Raw genomic sequence first — 17008 nt, 5'->3', positions numbered from 1 at the left:
TTTTTTTAGAGAGAGTGGGGAATGTGCCAGTGGCATTAATTTAGGTGACATTCAAAACGGTTCTCAAAACCACTCACTTTTGCTCAAGTCTTGAGTATGAAATATTCAAAAAATTTTCATTCTTAAAGATTTCAAGCCACAGTTTCTTCACAGACTCCCCACAGTTTGCATCCAGCAAAAGGTCCAAATTACAGTCTCTGTCAATAACTGAGACCAACTGAGCCAAAAATGGAACAACCACAGCTTGCACTCTCTTCCACAAGGTGTGTCTAAAAATGCAATGCAAAATGCAGTTCAGTAAAAAAGAGATAATTAAAACATCATCTAGGAATACCACATTAAAAGATCAACTAACTACAACAAAACATTATGAGTATATACTGATTTGATGTAATGACGCCACCAATCTCTGTAATTACAAAAGGCAAAATGGTATCTGTTTAAAGCAAAATCTATTTGAAAAAATGTAATAAGTTTAATGAGATTGTTGGACTGTTGACACACCTAAAGGTTCCCCCCTCTTGGAGGGCATCAAGGTTGGATGCCTCTTTGAAAACCCAATTCTTAGCTGAGACACTGTTTTTATCATGCTCCAGCAACAGAGAATGAAGACGCTTCTTCACAGTTCTCAGAAATGAAGCTGTTGGAATTCATAAATAATAGATAAGTATACATGTAGTACATTTAATTGTTTCAACGATACATATTTCAACAGATATATCATACTGTTCTATAAACAGAATAAGTGTTCAAACCGTTCAGTTCTTCATTGTCATTAAGCAGCATCAGCAGAATCTCTACTCTCCTGGCACTGCGAGCTCCAGCTTCATTTTGATCTCTGAGCATGCCGACTGCATTCTGAACGCAGCTACGGACCAGTGCTGTGGTATCCACTGCGTTCTCTCTGCCCTAAAAACCATGACCAAAAAGCAAAAAATAACTAAACGTGTTCTAGGGCAAAAGCTATATTCAAGTTCAAACAAAGACAATAGTCTGAGGTGGATGAGAGTTTTTCAACAAATACCAAAGCAAGGGACAAACATAAGGAATGTACACTCACAGTGCTGCCCTCTTGCTCCATTTCATGTGTTTCTGTGTCTTCATACATGCTTTCCACTTCCATAGCTGCAACACAAACATGTGTTAGACTGCTGGTAAAAACAGGCCAGTTTGTTAATTATGAGTTATGTATCAGTCTGGACTGTTCACCTTCAGGTTCATTTTCGTTTTCCTCAAAGAGCTCGCTGATGGTCAGACTTCGCAAGGCTTTTATGTCTGAGACAATATCCTTTGATCGTCTGAGGTCGTCAATGTGGACCGACTTCCACTGACCTGAGCAAATATCACAAATCCATGAGTTTTATGATTTAAATTTCTGAAAGTACATTCCAACGTATGCTCACTTATACAAGAACCTTCTATACTCTCACCTCCATGAAATCCAACATAAGATGTACCACCTTCCATTCTCGGCAACTTTGTTATGAAGTAGACAAACACTTTGTCATCCATTTGCCTGGATTTGTTGATTTCATTAATTGCTGAATACCTGAGAACAGATTTGTGGAAATGAATGCATCAGCCTCACAGAACAAGAAGTAAGCTGAGAGGAACTGAGTATGGACATCAGTCAAGACTCACTTTGCTGATGCAATTAGATTTGAGCTCTGTGAGGCTTCATCAAAATCAGTTTGAACCAAGAGGATCTTGTCTCCACTTGTATGATCCAAAAAGTTTCTGGACAAAGAATATTTTAGTTAAAAGGACAATAACCTTTGGTGATGTTCAACCACAGAGGATACAAAACTTAACACATACCTGATTTTCTTAAGGAAAGAATACTCTGTGTCAAACTGCTCCAATGAGATGAGCTCAACATTTGGAACAATTTCCTGAAGCTGCACAATGTCTGCTGCTGTCAAAAGTCGAGAGAAGGTCGTCACCTGCAGGGATTCAAAGACAACAGATATCGAAAAAAAAAGATATTTACAATTGAGAAGAGTTACTGCACTGTTGAACAAGCGACAAAGTACATTACACACCAAAGTCCAGTAAAGAAAGTCCAATAAAATGACTAAAAATCCACAAGATAATCAAATATTTTACCTCAGTGAAATGGGCATGGCAGCACTGCTCCTGCTGTGTAGAACAGAGAATAAAGTCTGCCAAGGAGCTGTGCTTCTGCTCGTCAAAGTAGACCTTTGCCAGCTCTTCACTCTCTACTCTGGAAAGAGCTGTTGAGTCCAATCGCACGACTGCATCTGGAGTTGCACAATTAAGAAGGATGAGTTTGGCCTCATCCAGCAGTCGTCTGTGGGAATCAGAGTGGTCCATCCCTCCTTTCTGTCTCTCTGTTACTTGAAGGACCACAGATGCACAGGTATCAGAATGATAGCCAATGAAAACATCAGGTGGCAGGTACTTATGTGCCTGTGGAGCAACTGAATGCTGGGTATTAAGACAGATAAACTGCTCTACCCATTTTTCCAGCTCTTTGACATACTCTTTTTGTTCCTTTTTCAACACAGTATTGATGTCCAGGTAATGCTTCTCCAACCTATTGATCAGCGGAATGGGAAACTGCTTGTAGACAATGTCCTTCTCCTCAATGACAATGAGTCTGAAGTCTTTATGCACTCTGCATTTGACCCTATGGGTCCCCAGCCCCAGATCCACATATTTCTGACCCCCAAGGCAGACATAGTATTGGTTGAGTGCATCATATAAACTTTCGTACAAGTTTTGCAAGTTCAGGAGCACAATGGTCTGACCAGTCTCCATGCAAATCTTTACTCGGTTGATGTTGCGGCAAATCTGAGTGTATTCCTGGTCTTTTGGGAAACTTGAGCCAAAGATGATCTCAGGTTGGTGCTGATCAGAGAAGAATGTCTGCTGCAGTATCTGTAAGGCAGCGTAGTTTTTGGTCAGAACAAGCAGATACCGACAGTCCTCATCTTGGCCGATGGCACTGATGTTTTGCCTCACAAGCTCAATAGCACTGATGCTTTCCAGGTTTGGTTTGACTTGAAGCATGTCGATGAAAACCGTAAGAGTATTCACATTATCTTTGCCACTGAAGTTCCTCAATACAGCTTCTACAATCTGCTTATCATTAGGCCTCTGTTGGGAAGCTCTAGCAATGGCAAACACCATCTTGATCAAGCTATAGTAGTCACGTAAGCCAAAAAATCCTTTCCCCTGTTTCTTGGAGATATTAAGGTAAGCCTGGGCAAAGGGCTGAAAGAAATCCCTGACTTTGTCAAGGATCATTTTATCAGAGGAACATATGCCTTTCGCGCTTTCAATCAATTCTGTCTCATCAGGGTCACCACGTGACACAAATATTCCTCTGTTCATTTTTGCTGGGTCCAGTGCCCAATTGGAGATGCCAACGAATCCGACCTTTTTGTGAGGTTGCGGCTGATCATCTATGCAGCCTTCTTCAAGTAAAGGATGCAAAGTTTTCAGTGGCATTTTGGGGGAATCCTCAGCCAAGCCAATCTCATCAAGGACCACAACTGAGATGTATTCATTCAGGTTTTTGCCCTCCTGGAAACGTGCACATTGCTTGAACGTATTGATAATACCCTCTGGTGTAGAATGAGGACTGCACTGAAAAGACACCAGATGAATCTGCTTCAGCTTTCGAAAAAGATCTGAATGGGCTGCTGGGCCCTGCATGGCATCTGCAACCAGAGTTTTAGAGAGTGACTTTGAGCTTCCAGGTTTTCCAACTAAGAAGAGGGGGATTCGCAACTCAATACAAATCACCATCATAAACACATTTTCTTTCAAAGCATTATTTCGAGCAATAGTGTCTCCAAGTGGGACACCACTCAAAAGGAGGTCCTGCATGAGTGAAATTTCCTGCATCAGTTTCCCATGGTTATAGGCCTCTGGAAGGTATTTACTGATTTCTTTCCTGTACTTGTCTTTGTCTTCCAAGCAAGCATGGTAGCACACTCCAATAGCCATCACAAGGGACCAAAGTACCGGGTTTCTTGGAGTGGAAAATCTCTGATCCCTCTCAAACTTGTTTAGTTCTGAAAGCAGCACCGAGTGATTTTTGTAGAACCACACAAAGACTTGCATGCAGCGTTCAACATCCCTCAGACTTACAAAGCTACACTCATCCTTTCTTGTCCTCATGTACTTTTGTGAAGCTGACAGAACATCTGTAATGATTCTGATATAGTCTTCCTGAATTAAATGGTTTTCAACCACCCTCTGGACAATCTGCTGTATGTACATTTTTTCAGTTTGGTCATTGAGTTGCCCAAAGTCCCACACTAGTGGAATCATGCTGGGGGGCAAAGCCTGCACTCTGTACACAAGCTGACGAAGAGGAATGGATCCAAGCTTTTCATCTGTATCCTCTGCTCGTACTCGGTATCCCAAACCCGCAGATTCCAGCCTCTTTATCATCGTATCTGTGTGTTTCCTGTAGGGGTTACATGCAGCAATTATTTGCAAGCCAGTATGTGGCGTCAAGCGTTCTCCCTCAACACTGTTGTCACACAGAACTTCTTTAATGCTGCTAATGGCTTCAGTTGTGTTTGCTTCATCGAAGAAAAGGACAGAATCAAAGTCATAATCATACTTATTCGTGTATGCTATGGTTTCTGCCTCTCTTACTTTGGTGTAAATCATATCTGAGCTTGTCCCTCCATGAACCTTGACAAGTTTCATGTTCTCAGTGGCAACTCCACACCTTCGTAGCTCACAAAGGAATTTGATGAGTCTTGTCTTTCCACAGCCAGTCTCCCCCATAATTATGACAGGAATGCCACACCTGAACCTCATGTGAATTGCAAGCATTTTCAGTATGTTGTCTGTGGTGAGCTCATATGTTTCATCCGGATCAAGAGGCCGCCGAATTCCCAAAACATTGCATATTTGCTCAATTTTTTCCCCTCTTGGGAGCTGATCAAAATCAGTATTGAAAGGGACTCTTTGCAGCTTAAGACTCTCATACAGTTGTGTGGTCATGATGTTCTTTCTGATAACTTTTCTTGTTGATGGATCAATAGCATCAACCCCATTCTGGTTGTTAGGCTGAAGGTGAAACCCAATGAATGTCATGGACATATGGTCTTCATTAAAGAAGATGTAGGGGTGTGGTTCTGATTCCCATCTTTTTCTGATACGGAATGGAGCCAGATCTTCCTCATTAACTCCAGTGAGGTCCATCTGCTGCCTCCCTGGGCTCTCATCTGAGATGCTCAGGGATGGTGTTGCAAAATCTTTTGCCATGAGTATCATGAAATCCACCACAAAGTTTTTGAATCCCTGTAGAATGTCTCCTATTAAAGAAACATTACAGAAGACTGATGTCTCACAGTCACGAAGCTGTAGATTCAGGAACCATGCAAAGTTCCTTAGCTCTGCCCAAGAGGGATCCGTCATACCACAGTACACAAAGAGCATCTGCAGACATTCTGCATGAGTGCCCTCAACTCCACTGAATGTGAAGCTGTCCAAACTACTTCTATTATGGAATCTTATAAGGTACTGAAATGGGCGTTGATAAGCTTCACTTCTGAACTCTTGGTCATCCATGAGTGGGTCTTCCATGTCAGCTAAGGATGGGTCCTCGCGAATTCTCATCTCCAACTCAAGGACTTCTTTTGGAGAGCGACAAAAGATGCTTGGAAACACATCCAAAAAGGATGAGCAGACATCTGTATTCTGTTGTAAGGAAAGAAAAAAAGTATATCACATGTTATATCAGCAAGCTGATGTGTAGAAATATTTGCTTTTAAAGACATCCAAATTAACTCACAGGTCTTGATTCAGTTCTTGACCAGTTTCTACCAGTTTGCAGTATTTCAATGGCATATAGATGCTTATTGCTGCATTTCCACATCCTTCCTTCAGAATCCATCAAATACCCCAATATGAGAAGTCGGAAAAGAAATTCATGGAGGCCTTTTTGCACCTGGAAGTAACACGCAAAAAGAGATACTCAAGAGATCTCATCAAACTGAATTTTAAAAATAAACAACTTACTCAAAGACATACAGCTCTTCTTACCGAAGATGTGATATCAAGATGAAAGACTGTGAGTTCCTTTTCCTTGGGGGTGTTGAGCAAGGCCTGGAGAACAACATTTTCATCAACTCTTGGCTCAATCAATCGGATACACTTCAGGTGTGAGGGCTTCTTTGTACTGTTCTTGAGTTTCTCGTACAGTCTCTGGATGTAAAGTGATTTGCCTAGACATAAAACATACAGAACAAATGATGTTAAGGACATAACTCGTAAATGAATTACTCAGAAGCAAAGGTGTACAGTACTCACCAACACCTGCTCTTCTGGAGGACACTCGGCCAACATAAAGTCTGTCTTTGAACACAGCAGCAGCACTGGACTGATCTGATGGGACAGTGTAGTGCCAGGTAAGATACCTTTGAATGTTGCCAACTGGCTGAAGGGGTACCACATGTAGTCTGAACTGGCTGAATGCTGAGGGTAGGTAGGCATGTTCTCGATCAGAACTACAGATTAAAACCAGTCTGAAGTCATTTCTACTTTGCATCTTGTGACGCTGATAGAATTGTTCAATTCTGAAGCTCACTTCATAGGCCAACTGATCCACATAGAGCATTGTGTATATCTTCGAACCCTTATAGCCAGAAGTCAGACAGCGTCTGAGGAATAGCTCCACTTCTTCATATGGTGTGGAAGGATTGCAGAGAAGTACCTCATCAAAGGTTGGCAGAGGCTCTTGTTGACTGTTCATGTAAACTGATATGCAGGATGTCAGGATTTCTGCTGGGGAGCAAACAATAAGGTTTGGTTGTCCATCTGCAAGACCCTTCGGCAATTCTCTTCTGATGATTCTTTGTCTTTTATCGAAGTTTCCATCCTCCTCCTCTTCATCATCTTTCAGTTCACTGTGTCTGTTAGCCAAAATTTCCAAGAGACTCCCAAGACTTCCGACATCCAAAGAGCTTGGAAAAAAGTTTTTCATATCTCTCATGTAAGCATTCCAAATCACATCTAGCTTGGCTGCACCAGTGGACTGGCCCAAGTGACTGGACATATCATACAAGGAGGAATAAAACTTTGGGTCTTTACTTGTCTCCAAGGGAGTGGAGACTTCAACAAAAGTTTGGAAATCCAAGTCATCAATTTGGTCAGGAGAGTTGGTATGCATCTTATACTGAAATTCATGCCATGTCTGTCTCAGATCTAAATGGGTACAGTCTGGTTTAACAAAGGACAGCAACATGAATGCCTGGTCTTCCAGATTTGTCAAGTCTTTCTGAGTCAGCTGACTACAAAGGTAGACTACTTGCTCAGCTGTGAAGTAGTTAAGGTAGTAATGTCGTGATCTTTGTTTGTCCATGAAGTCTTCCCAAAAGTTCAAGCATCTTTCCATTTTCTTACAAACTTCTGGGAGTTGCTCCACCACATTGCCCTCCACCATAATTACATTGACAACCTCCCCTAAATTGAAGTCCATGACAATGCATGCTTCTTCACTGTTACAATTGATGTTAGCCTCCCAACTTCTGAACAGTGGATTTCCAGCAGTAAATAGATGAATAAAGGCCACGGCTAATCTCTGCACACTAGCAAAGACCTGAAAGTACAAGCATAAATACACTCAATAACGACCAGTTAAGCAAAACATTTCCATATCCATCAAAGATGTCACCACTCTACGTATTGAATGAACACAAACCTCTGCAAACTGATCAACTTCACACTGGCCTTGGTCCCCTTTGCCAGACATGAGCATTAATTTGTTCTGCAGCTCTCTGAGGTCCTCCAAGGAGTAATTTCGCATCTCACAGCCCTCCTCATGCTCCTCTGGTATCTGCAGCTTCAGGACTTTTTCTAGGGTCAGCTAGATGCAGAGACAAGCTGTTATTTATGTTGATTTCCAAAATATTTGCAATATCACTCCAACTCTTAATGTTCAGTATTTCAATGTGAAAAAACAGCAATTTCAAATACTGTTTGAATCCTTAATTACATAACAATCACACCTTTTTTTGATTTTGTGCACTGATAACATATATGCCTTTAGTGTTGATAGCTGAAGTCAATGAGAGAGATGACAGTTCTACTGAGCCATGACTGTCCTTTACAGTCTTCAGCCACTCAAGGTGCCGAGCAGTGTCACGCTGAAACCGGGGGAAAAAAAACTGTCACTTTAAGTAACAACAAACACAAGCATCTTACATTAAAAGCAGACATTTTCCTATAGTATCAAACATAAGTCTTGAATCTGACCAGCTTTTTGGGGAGGTTGCAGTCATTATCAAGTGCCTTCCACAGCTTTTTCAGTACTTCTTTTAAGGCTTTGAATCCAGCCTCTGGCTTTAGCTCATAGAGCATTGGGGCGTAACCGAGAACAGCATCGTGAAAACAGGCCACACGATCCACATCCAGATCATTTTCTCCCGCAGAGATAGAGGCCAAGTCCACAAAAACCTTCAGCTCATTGATATCTGCATTTAGAAGAAAATGTATTGATTACTTTTCCCTCTTAGAAACACAGTAATTATTATAAATGAACAAAAAGGCTTATTTACCCTCTAGAGCCCCTTTGACCCACATAACAAAGCTCTTTCTGAGCTCAAGCTCATAAAGACACAATCTTCGTGCTTCTGTGATTTCCACCAGGACAGTTTTGGCCTGCATCAAGTCATTGTCTATACGATCAAGACATTCCGTCTGAAAGCTGATATGTGACTGAGGACAGAGAAAATTAAAAAGGTTGAGTGAAGCTAATCACTTGAGCACCCATGTATAATGCCTAAGAAATCACAAAACAAGTGAGGAATGATTATGATGCCTTTATATGGTGGTATGTGAAACTATAGCACAAAACAAGTGAGGAATGATTGTGATGAATTTATATGGTGGTATGTGAAACTATAGCACCAAACATCTGAGGAATGATTGAAATGCCTTGGTGTGGTGGTATGCGAAACAGCAATGCATGTAAATAACTGCATTTGATACACAGACAAATTTGTCTTTAACAATAATTAAATGCAGGCATTCGGGCGGTGCATCAGTTAACATGGCAAAATGAGAAATTACACTAAGCACTAAGTTCAAAACTCCGCAACACCACAGACTGCGTCGGTCATCATGAAGAACAGCGCTAGGACCCTTTCTTGGGCGAGGGGAGGGGGTGTCAGTAGGACATAGTAGGTTCCCCTTTAGTGTATTTCACTAAGTGCCGACTCCTAGTACCAGTGGGGTGCCTGCAAATTCACAGGTCAACCTAGGGAAAATAGTGTAGGCCTGAACATGCACTATGCTGCCATGGAGAAGCTTGTAAACTGAGCAGAGGAAAAGAAGCAGTGTCTGAGTTCTTAAGTTTTGGAAGATGTATGCACTAGTCCTCACACTCTTGCGCAGATGTGGTGGTCATACCACTGCAGTGATTTATGATAGTACAGGGAATTAGCAATTCCACATTGGGAGAAACAGCATTAAAAACATGCAAATAAATGCAAAAAACATTAATAACTTCACTTACAACTTCAAGCAGCCTCTCCAGAGCCTTGAAATCTCCTTGGAGGCCCAGGGTCTCCTTGACCTTCATGACCACCTGAGCAGACTCAACAGCCAAATGGAGCTCATGGTACTGTTCAATTTGTTGGACCTTTCTCTGGATCCAACGTCTATCATCGGAAGGATCCAGTTTGCACATTATTGCAATTTCCTCAGCAAGGTCCACATATTTGCCCTTGTAATCTTTGAATATGACATCGACATCTCCAAGCTTAATGTTACCATTTCTAAGGCTTGCATAGATCTCTTTGTACCTCTCTTTACATGATTGAAAAATGTCATGTACTATGTCAGGTGTGGCAATCACACCAACATTTTGTTCAGGTTCTTCTTCCTCCTCTACTTCTGATTCATGATGATCATTGCTTCGTTGGACCAATTCCTTAGCCTGATTTTCCCAACACATCTTGAAAATACAACTCCCGTTAAAAGTGTGCAGAACTTCTGCCATGGATTTAATATCCTCATCAAGTTCAAAGTATGTGACGACACCAGCCATTGGAGGGGAGAGTTCGTCCATTGCATGAACCTGCATTAAGTCATCCAGGTTTATATGCTCAATGTTAATACGTTTTTTTTCTTTCAACCGTGCAAGATCAACTGTAAAAAAGATTAGATTTAGTGTATTTTCAAAGCATTGTAACATAACATGACCAATATGAAGGCTGAACTCACTCACAATCTGTCAGACAAACATACCTTGCACATGCTCCTGTAGTATGTCACACATTGTGAGCAGGACCTTCACAAGGGCTTTCTCATGTTGTATGGCTTTAACTTCCTCCTGTCTCCATCGAAGAAGCCTCTTCATAGAAGAAGTGTCTTTACAACACTCATTTGAGCAAAGACATTCTGCATAAATAGAAGCAGCATATTTCTGTTAGCTGCTTATGTGAGAGATTCACCACAAAATAGAAGCAGCATAGTTCTGTTAGCTGCTTATGTGAGAGATTCATCACAAACCAGACTCAAACCTCTAAAACTGGAATCACCAGCACTTAATTTTTTTGAGGGTCAGAGAGAGATGAGTCTACCTATGGTGCTCACCTGGATTGACTGATCTCTGCAATACAACCCCCTAAACCTCAATCATAGCACCAATCTAAGATTCACCCCAAGCTGCCCTAAAATGACTGACTTTAGGTTAGAGAGTAAGGCAATCTAAATCAGTCACAAGCCATAAGCCAAAAATAAGAAAATAATCCTCTCACCCATCATCATTAGTTCACAGAAAGCTTCCTTCTTTTCAAGAATGTGACTGAGACGCATTAGCTTTATGTTTCCTCTGATTAGTTGCTCAGTGATAGTGGTGAATGACGAAGCTGCGACAGCCATTCTTTTCCTGGCTTCATCCGAGAGTTGTTCAATCAGCTTGTTTTCAGTATCTAAAGAATGAGGAATAGTTTGTAAAGATTTGATGGAAACTACAAGCCTGATCATAATATTTTGGCAGCACCTTCAAGACAAAGAAAATTACCAAGCAGCTGAAAGATCTCTTTTCCTGCTGTCCAGCTGAGTAGATGCTGTACGACTACCTCTTGTTCATCCTGGTAATGTCCATAGTCATTCTTTGGCCAGGTCTTCTGTATGACGGTTGACACAAGCTTTCCAAACTTCCAGTTTATTCCAATTTGCTTTATTCTATCAAAAATCGTCCCCTCAGTTTTAGTCTGTTAGAAACATATTGGAGAGGATATAAAAATATAAGGAATAATAGGCATTATGAGATATTGTTATGCATTACCAAATTCATTTTGTTGTTACAGCCACTTGCATGTATGTTACTATTTTTCAGACATGATAACAAGATCTATGCAGGGGATAATGCAAAGCAAGCAAGTCACTGCTGTAAAATTGAGGGCACTGTTGAGAACCTGAGATGAAGGATCACTGAAGTGATCGGTGACTAGTGTACATCATAAGGCATATTCGATGGCTAGACGCCAAATAAATTACTGTTTATGAAAGTGTTAATCCATTTATGAATGACTGTTTAAGATTTTTAGTTTCTGTTACAATTTCAGTAACTTGCCAACAAAATCTCTTTAACAGCCACCTCACAAACATAAACAACAACATGCTTGCTGGATCACAAGGTTTCTGCTAACTAGCTGATGTGCAGTCACCCTATACATGTAATACTATTGTCTGCTGAAATGAGCCTGTTTATTTTCACTGATGGCAAATTCTAGCACTTGATAGATGATGTCTGTCAAATTGAAAGACAGTTAGGTTATCAGTTGCTACAACATGAGTATTTTAACTGAACTACTTAGGAACAACTTGGATGTGAAAATTAGTTATAACTAGTGGTCATAATACATCAATTATGACCTGAAGGCATATGGAGCTTTGTGGTCTCAAGCTTTATAAGTAAGATGATTTTACTAACAATCTAGAATAATTTGTAAAAGTGTACTAGCACAAATCGACAGCAATGGGAGGAGAGGAGAGGAGACAGATATGGAAAAGATGGGATGGGCTGAATTTTTAAGTAAGAATAGTAAGTAAGAGTATGTTGAACTGAAATTGTAGACCAGTGCATTCTCACAGTTCACTGAATGTTTTCTGTTTGTCATAAAAAAAAACAGGGCTGTCGTCTGCTCATACACGAGCACAATAAAGCTGTACTTTAAAAAAAAAAAGTGCAATACCTGGCACATTGAGGTAACAGCCTGAAGAGCACACTTTTCTATACTTCCGGCCACATGTTTGTGAGAGTCTGACAGCTCCTCAATCTTTGAACAATAGGCAGCAATTTGATCTAAGGGAGTCTCCTAGAGAAAAAAAAATCTGCTGTTTAATGCAAACTTCAGTACAAGTAATTACAATAGATTTGGTTAATATTGCTCCAAGAAGATCATACCTTCTGAAATTTCCCCTCAAAATCTCTGGTAAAAGTCTGTCTCCACTCCTTTGTGAATTCATCACTCTCAAAACTGAGAGAGATTATGTTATTCCACATCTAAAAGGCATGCAAAATATATGCCTAATGTTAATAAACTGAGGGTTGACATGTTCAAAAATATTGGACCACAGTGAAAGCGTTACCATTCTCTGATTTTATCCTCACCTCAATCTCTGATGTGAAACTGACAGTTAAGTAATCACTGGTCAGCAGTCGCCTTCTGAATGTTTGACTAATCCAGGCCCTGACAATTTCTTTCGCATCAGTGAGAAGCTCTAAAGTCTTCACAGGTAGGATGCCTCCCTGGGTGGCCTTGCAAGTTAGATCACATTAAAAAAAATGCTACTAAAATGAAAGTACTGAAAAATAACATTAATGCTGTAATATCATAAGTCCAAGTGAAGCAATGTCATTTCATTCATGGGTCATTCTGCATAAAATCAAACACACAACAGCAGTTTTAACTGCAACGTTTTGATTTCAAAAGCGTTACGTCTATTTGTTGTGGGGATGAGTTTTATGGACTAAACAGACAAACAAACTCAAAGAAATAAGGAATTTGAGGTTGAGTGAGCAAGAAGCTGATATAGGGGTATCCATAGAGGTGATTCTGATATTACTCAGAGATGACTGATTCCACTTGAATGACTCATGAGGTCATCTTGGTTCTATACACATATTCTGCATTTTTCTCAAAATATTTTACTTTAAAACCCATGAAAACAGAGTTATTCAAAAGCATAATTTATCAATAGAAATGATATTACATAACTGTTTTTGCGGGACATTACATGAAAAGAATGTTGTCTACTGAGGTCTACTTCAACACACCTGCTGATGGGCAAACTCCAAAATCAAAATGACCAGGTTCATGCATGCAACAGGGATATCTGAAAAGCTCGGAGAGGAGTTTTTCACTCCTTTGCAGATCTTCTCCAGAAGTCTTACTACTGCTGCCAAGCATTCACTTCCATACTCTTCATCTGCACATCTACAAAGATGTAATCCAAATGGCAATAGCAGTGACTGTTTCAAGTGTCAACTCATTTTATATTTTACAAATCATTTTAGAAATTAAGCCTTTCAGTGACATTTTAAATTGTAGAAACCAATACATGAATATAATAAAAACGCATACATTCCAAAAGGATGTTCATTAATCAGACCAAAAATACCTGAATTTTTGTTCAAGCAGACAGGTTTGAATATGAGAAATTGTATCGGACACTCCCTATGAGAAATAAAACACAGAAAAACATAGCATACTTTAGCCTACATCACTGAGTCTAGAAAGGCATCATTGATCCGAGTATACTGCATAACACTCACAGAGCAACTGCTATAAGAAACCTCAGCTGGAGATTTCAGAGTGAAGACGAGCAGAAGGTCTAAAAGGTCCACTGGGATGATGGTGCTGCATTCCACCAACTCATTTATGGTCAAGATGTACATCCAGGAACGAGATAACAGTCTGTCCACTTCCACCAAATGTCCATTAGATTTCATGAGGTTTAGCATTGACCTTAAATTGAACAAAAAATATTTACAAGCTGACCTTTACACTGTTTGTCATCAAAACAAATGAACCTCATATTTGTTTGTGTTGTATTTTTGTTAAGTCTCTTTATTAAGTCAAAATGTTTCAGAAAAATGTTTCCCCAACACCAGAACCCATGAGCCTGTTAGACCAGAATTTATTAACACATTTTCACACAGGATAAACGCACCTTCTGGCCCGTTCAGTCTCTGACATTGTACTGGTTAATTTCAAGCCTTGCAAGCCAGCCCACCGCAGGTAATTGTTAGAGTTAAACTTCAGCGAAACAGGCTGAAATGGTTTTGAAGTTCCCTTCAGGATGTGTAGCAATGGGACCACGACAATCCATCGTGTCATCCCCTGTGAATTCACAGTGTTTATCAAATCCATCAGCGCGTCACAAAGGCTAGAAAGGTAAGGAAAACGTTAGTCAAAAACAAGAACCATGGGACTGAAGATATCATGAGCGCTTTCCTATGCCTATGCACATCCATGGATCTTAAAACAAAAGCCGAAAATTAAAATTAAATACATTATACATATAAATATACCCACGTTTTTACACATGAAAATGATTGTTCAATGTCTGTCCAGAATGGCAAGAACTCTTCGTTAGTCAGTTTCGGCAAGCAGAGGGCAGTGCACAGCCTGACGAGTTCAGCACGATCCAACTTTAATTTGTACTGTTTCCACACATAGACCATGACCAAAGCAGCCTTGAATGGCTGTTTGATGAAATCACGCTTGCCTTCACCATTTTTCTGCACCTCTGGAATCACTCTCTTTAGCATGAACTGCTTCAGGAGGTTGCTCACCTTCAGAAGAGATTTACGTGTAATCAGATTTTAAGGATAAATTTTTCATATCTTCCAAGATGTACAACACATACTCTATAACGGTAATTTGGTCAGTTTTGCAATATTTGTAGGTATTCAGTGTCATAACAGGATCAAACTAAAGTATTTACTTACATCTTTTTCATCATATTTAAGAGAAACCCATTTTTCCTGTTTATCTTGAAACACAAATGGGTTTCCATAGACCTGATAAAACTGTTTCAGCTGGTGGAGAAAATTCTTGAAGTTTATGTCACTCCAGCTCCTCAAGAGATCAAAGATGTTTTCCAGCATAATCTGTCCAGCTATTTCTCTCCCCTGGATAATGTGTGTTCTCTGATCACGCCATATAAAAGACATAAATTTTTGGAACATGTCCTTAGATGGTTCTGCACAAATGATATCATCATACTGATGCCATTCACCTGAAAAAGGATGAAGAAAATTATTTACCTAAAATACTACATATCGTACTTTTTTGAGGAACACAACATTGAAACATCCAGATTACAGTTAGTGTTGAGAATTTCTATAAGATGTTGATCTAAAAAACATTGGCAGCTGCTTAAGATCTCATTGTTAATACTACTTAGGGCTGGGTGATATGGAACAAAAGTCATATCTCAGTATTTCTAGGCTGAATGGCGATACACAATATATAGCTCAATATTTGCTACAAGGTGCGCAAAATGTTGTAAGCCAAAGCCACATGTGACATGTCACAAGCACTATCGTTAAAATAGTGTGATCAAAATAAAATGCAATGACAGAGTTTCCTTCCCTGATTGAAAATATACAGCTGGAAAATGTGTAAATGAAAAATGAAACAAAGTCAATAGCCTATATTAAATAAAAACAGTTCTAACTCTGGGAATGTTCCTTCAGTTGTTTTCAACAACAATAACAGGCTGATTAAAATAGAGTACAATTACAAGTTTTCCTCTCCTGCAGGTTTTACAAAACACCCAGCTGTGCAAATAACAATAAAAATGTAAACAGAACAAAAATAACAACAGGCCTACCCTGTTTGAAAATATACAGCTGCACAATATACAAACATGTAAATGAAAAAATATATAAAGTAAATAGCCTATTCAAACCATATCAATATAAACAGTATCCAATATCTCATTTGAAAATATATCGATATACCTTAAAAGGTTGATACACCACCCAACCCTAATACTACTAAAGTTAATTTACATATCATCCTCACCTTCCTCATTTAGCAGGCGTTGTTTTACAAAAAGACACCTGTTGGTAAATCCAGCTGAGTCTAGTTTATAGATGTACTCAAACTTGTACTCCTTTTCCTTGGCGTTATACACCACATACTTATAAGGTATGGGCACAGACACTGCATTTGCCTTCGATGTTATCAGTTTGCCATGCACAAGAAATCCATGCTCTCCACAATCTCTGTAAAAAAGATTCAGTTCAATGTAATACTGACAATGAAAAATCACTCAAACAGAAATAAACAGAAAATGACACGTTTGTGCAAGCCCACCGTGATACATAGAGCTCCGCTGAGTCTTTCTTCCAGTCACCTATGCAACCCCCAGCCCTAACAAAGACACGGTCCACATCCGGATCAAATTTGAAGTGCTTTGACAACACTGCATGGAAATAAATAGTGAGTCTGTCCCCTGGGGAAATATGTTGATTTGAAGACAGCCTGAAATACAAAGACAAATATTTCAGATTAGTTGCGATAAGTCATAAGTCAGATAAACTACATACAGCTGATGAGGCTAAGCTTTGCAGGTGGCATCCAGGTGTGATACTGTGCTTGAGAGCAAGAGTCTTGGGCACCTTTTTGGTGGTGGCTCATCCTTGACCTCTTTTGTGGTTTCAACATCACTCATGTTGTCTCTCTTGGATTCAGGAGTCCCAGACATAGAGGGATCATCTCCTTTGGTATCAGTGGCCTGTTGGGTGTGGTTAACACAGTTTTTCTGTGTTAAAAAACAAATAAACTGGCACAGTCATCACACTTAGCCTTATTGTGGACACATATTTACAAAACATGACAGTAAGACCTGTTCATTTTTAAGTTAATCAAAAAAACATTGATGACAACATTCAGTCACCTGCTTTTGGATGGGCTGCAAGCTAATTTGAAATATTCAAGCTGTTTTTTAGCACTGTGCCCTACTAATCAATGTGGTCTGTAACCCTGATAAT

General features: G+C 39.8%; 1 protein-coding gene across 1 annotated transcript in view; it reads right to left on the bottom strand.

Moving 5' to 3' along the window:
* Positions 1-17008, bottom strand: part of LOC115826015 (E3 ubiquitin-protein ligase rnf213-alpha-like) — a 29305-nt gene that overhangs the window by 10783 nt on the left and 1514 nt on the right. Inside the window, exons 3-34 of the mRNA XM_030789700.1 lie at positions 16637-16779; positions 16332-16499; positions 16038-16240; positions 14957-15246; positions 14541-14800; positions 14176-14391; positions 13778-13970; positions 13624-13679; positions 13280-13439; positions 12614-12751; positions 12407-12505; positions 12195-12317; positions 11018-11210; positions 10752-10925; positions 10240-10392; positions 9506-10140; positions 8547-8706; positions 8245-8462; positions 7998-8135; positions 7691-7855; positions 6301-7588; positions 6034-6215; positions 5783-5938; positions 2107-5688; positions 1819-1943; positions 1642-1737; positions 1431-1549; positions 1210-1332; positions 1061-1125; positions 756-909; positions 505-640; positions 78-269 (exon numbers count right to left, since the gene is read on the bottom strand). Coding sequence (XP_030645560.1) covers positions 78-269; positions 505-640; positions 756-909; positions 1061-1125; positions 1210-1332; positions 1431-1549; positions 1642-1737; positions 1819-1943; positions 2107-5688; positions 5783-5938; positions 6034-6215; positions 6301-7588; positions 7691-7855; positions 7998-8135; positions 8245-8462; positions 8547-8706; positions 9506-10140; positions 10240-10392; positions 10752-10925; positions 11018-11210; positions 12195-12317; positions 12407-12505; positions 12614-12751; positions 13280-13439; positions 13624-13679; positions 13778-13970; positions 14176-14391; positions 14541-14800; positions 14957-15246; positions 16038-16240; positions 16332-16499; positions 16637-16779 — 10103 coding nt within the window. The remainder of the gene's footprint in view (positions 1-77; positions 270-504; positions 641-755; positions 910-1060; positions 1126-1209; positions 1333-1430; positions 1550-1641; positions 1738-1818; positions 1944-2106; positions 5689-5782; positions 5939-6033; positions 6216-6300; positions 7589-7690; positions 7856-7997; positions 8136-8244; positions 8463-8546; positions 8707-9505; positions 10141-10239; positions 10393-10751; positions 10926-11017; positions 11211-12194; positions 12318-12406; positions 12506-12613; positions 12752-13279; positions 13440-13623; positions 13680-13777; positions 13971-14175; positions 14392-14540; positions 14801-14956; positions 15247-16037; positions 16241-16331; positions 16500-16636; positions 16780-17008) is intronic.

The sequence above is a fragment of the Chanos chanos genome, chromosome 13, assembly GCF_902362185.1.
Source record: "Chanos chanos chromosome 13, fChaCha1.1, whole genome shotgun sequence".
Lineage (NCBI taxonomy): Eukaryota > Metazoa > Chordata > Actinopteri > Gonorynchiformes > Chanidae > Chanos > Chanos chanos.
Note: the sequence above shows the minus strand (reverse complement) of the source record. Positions and strands in the feature narration are given on the sequence as shown.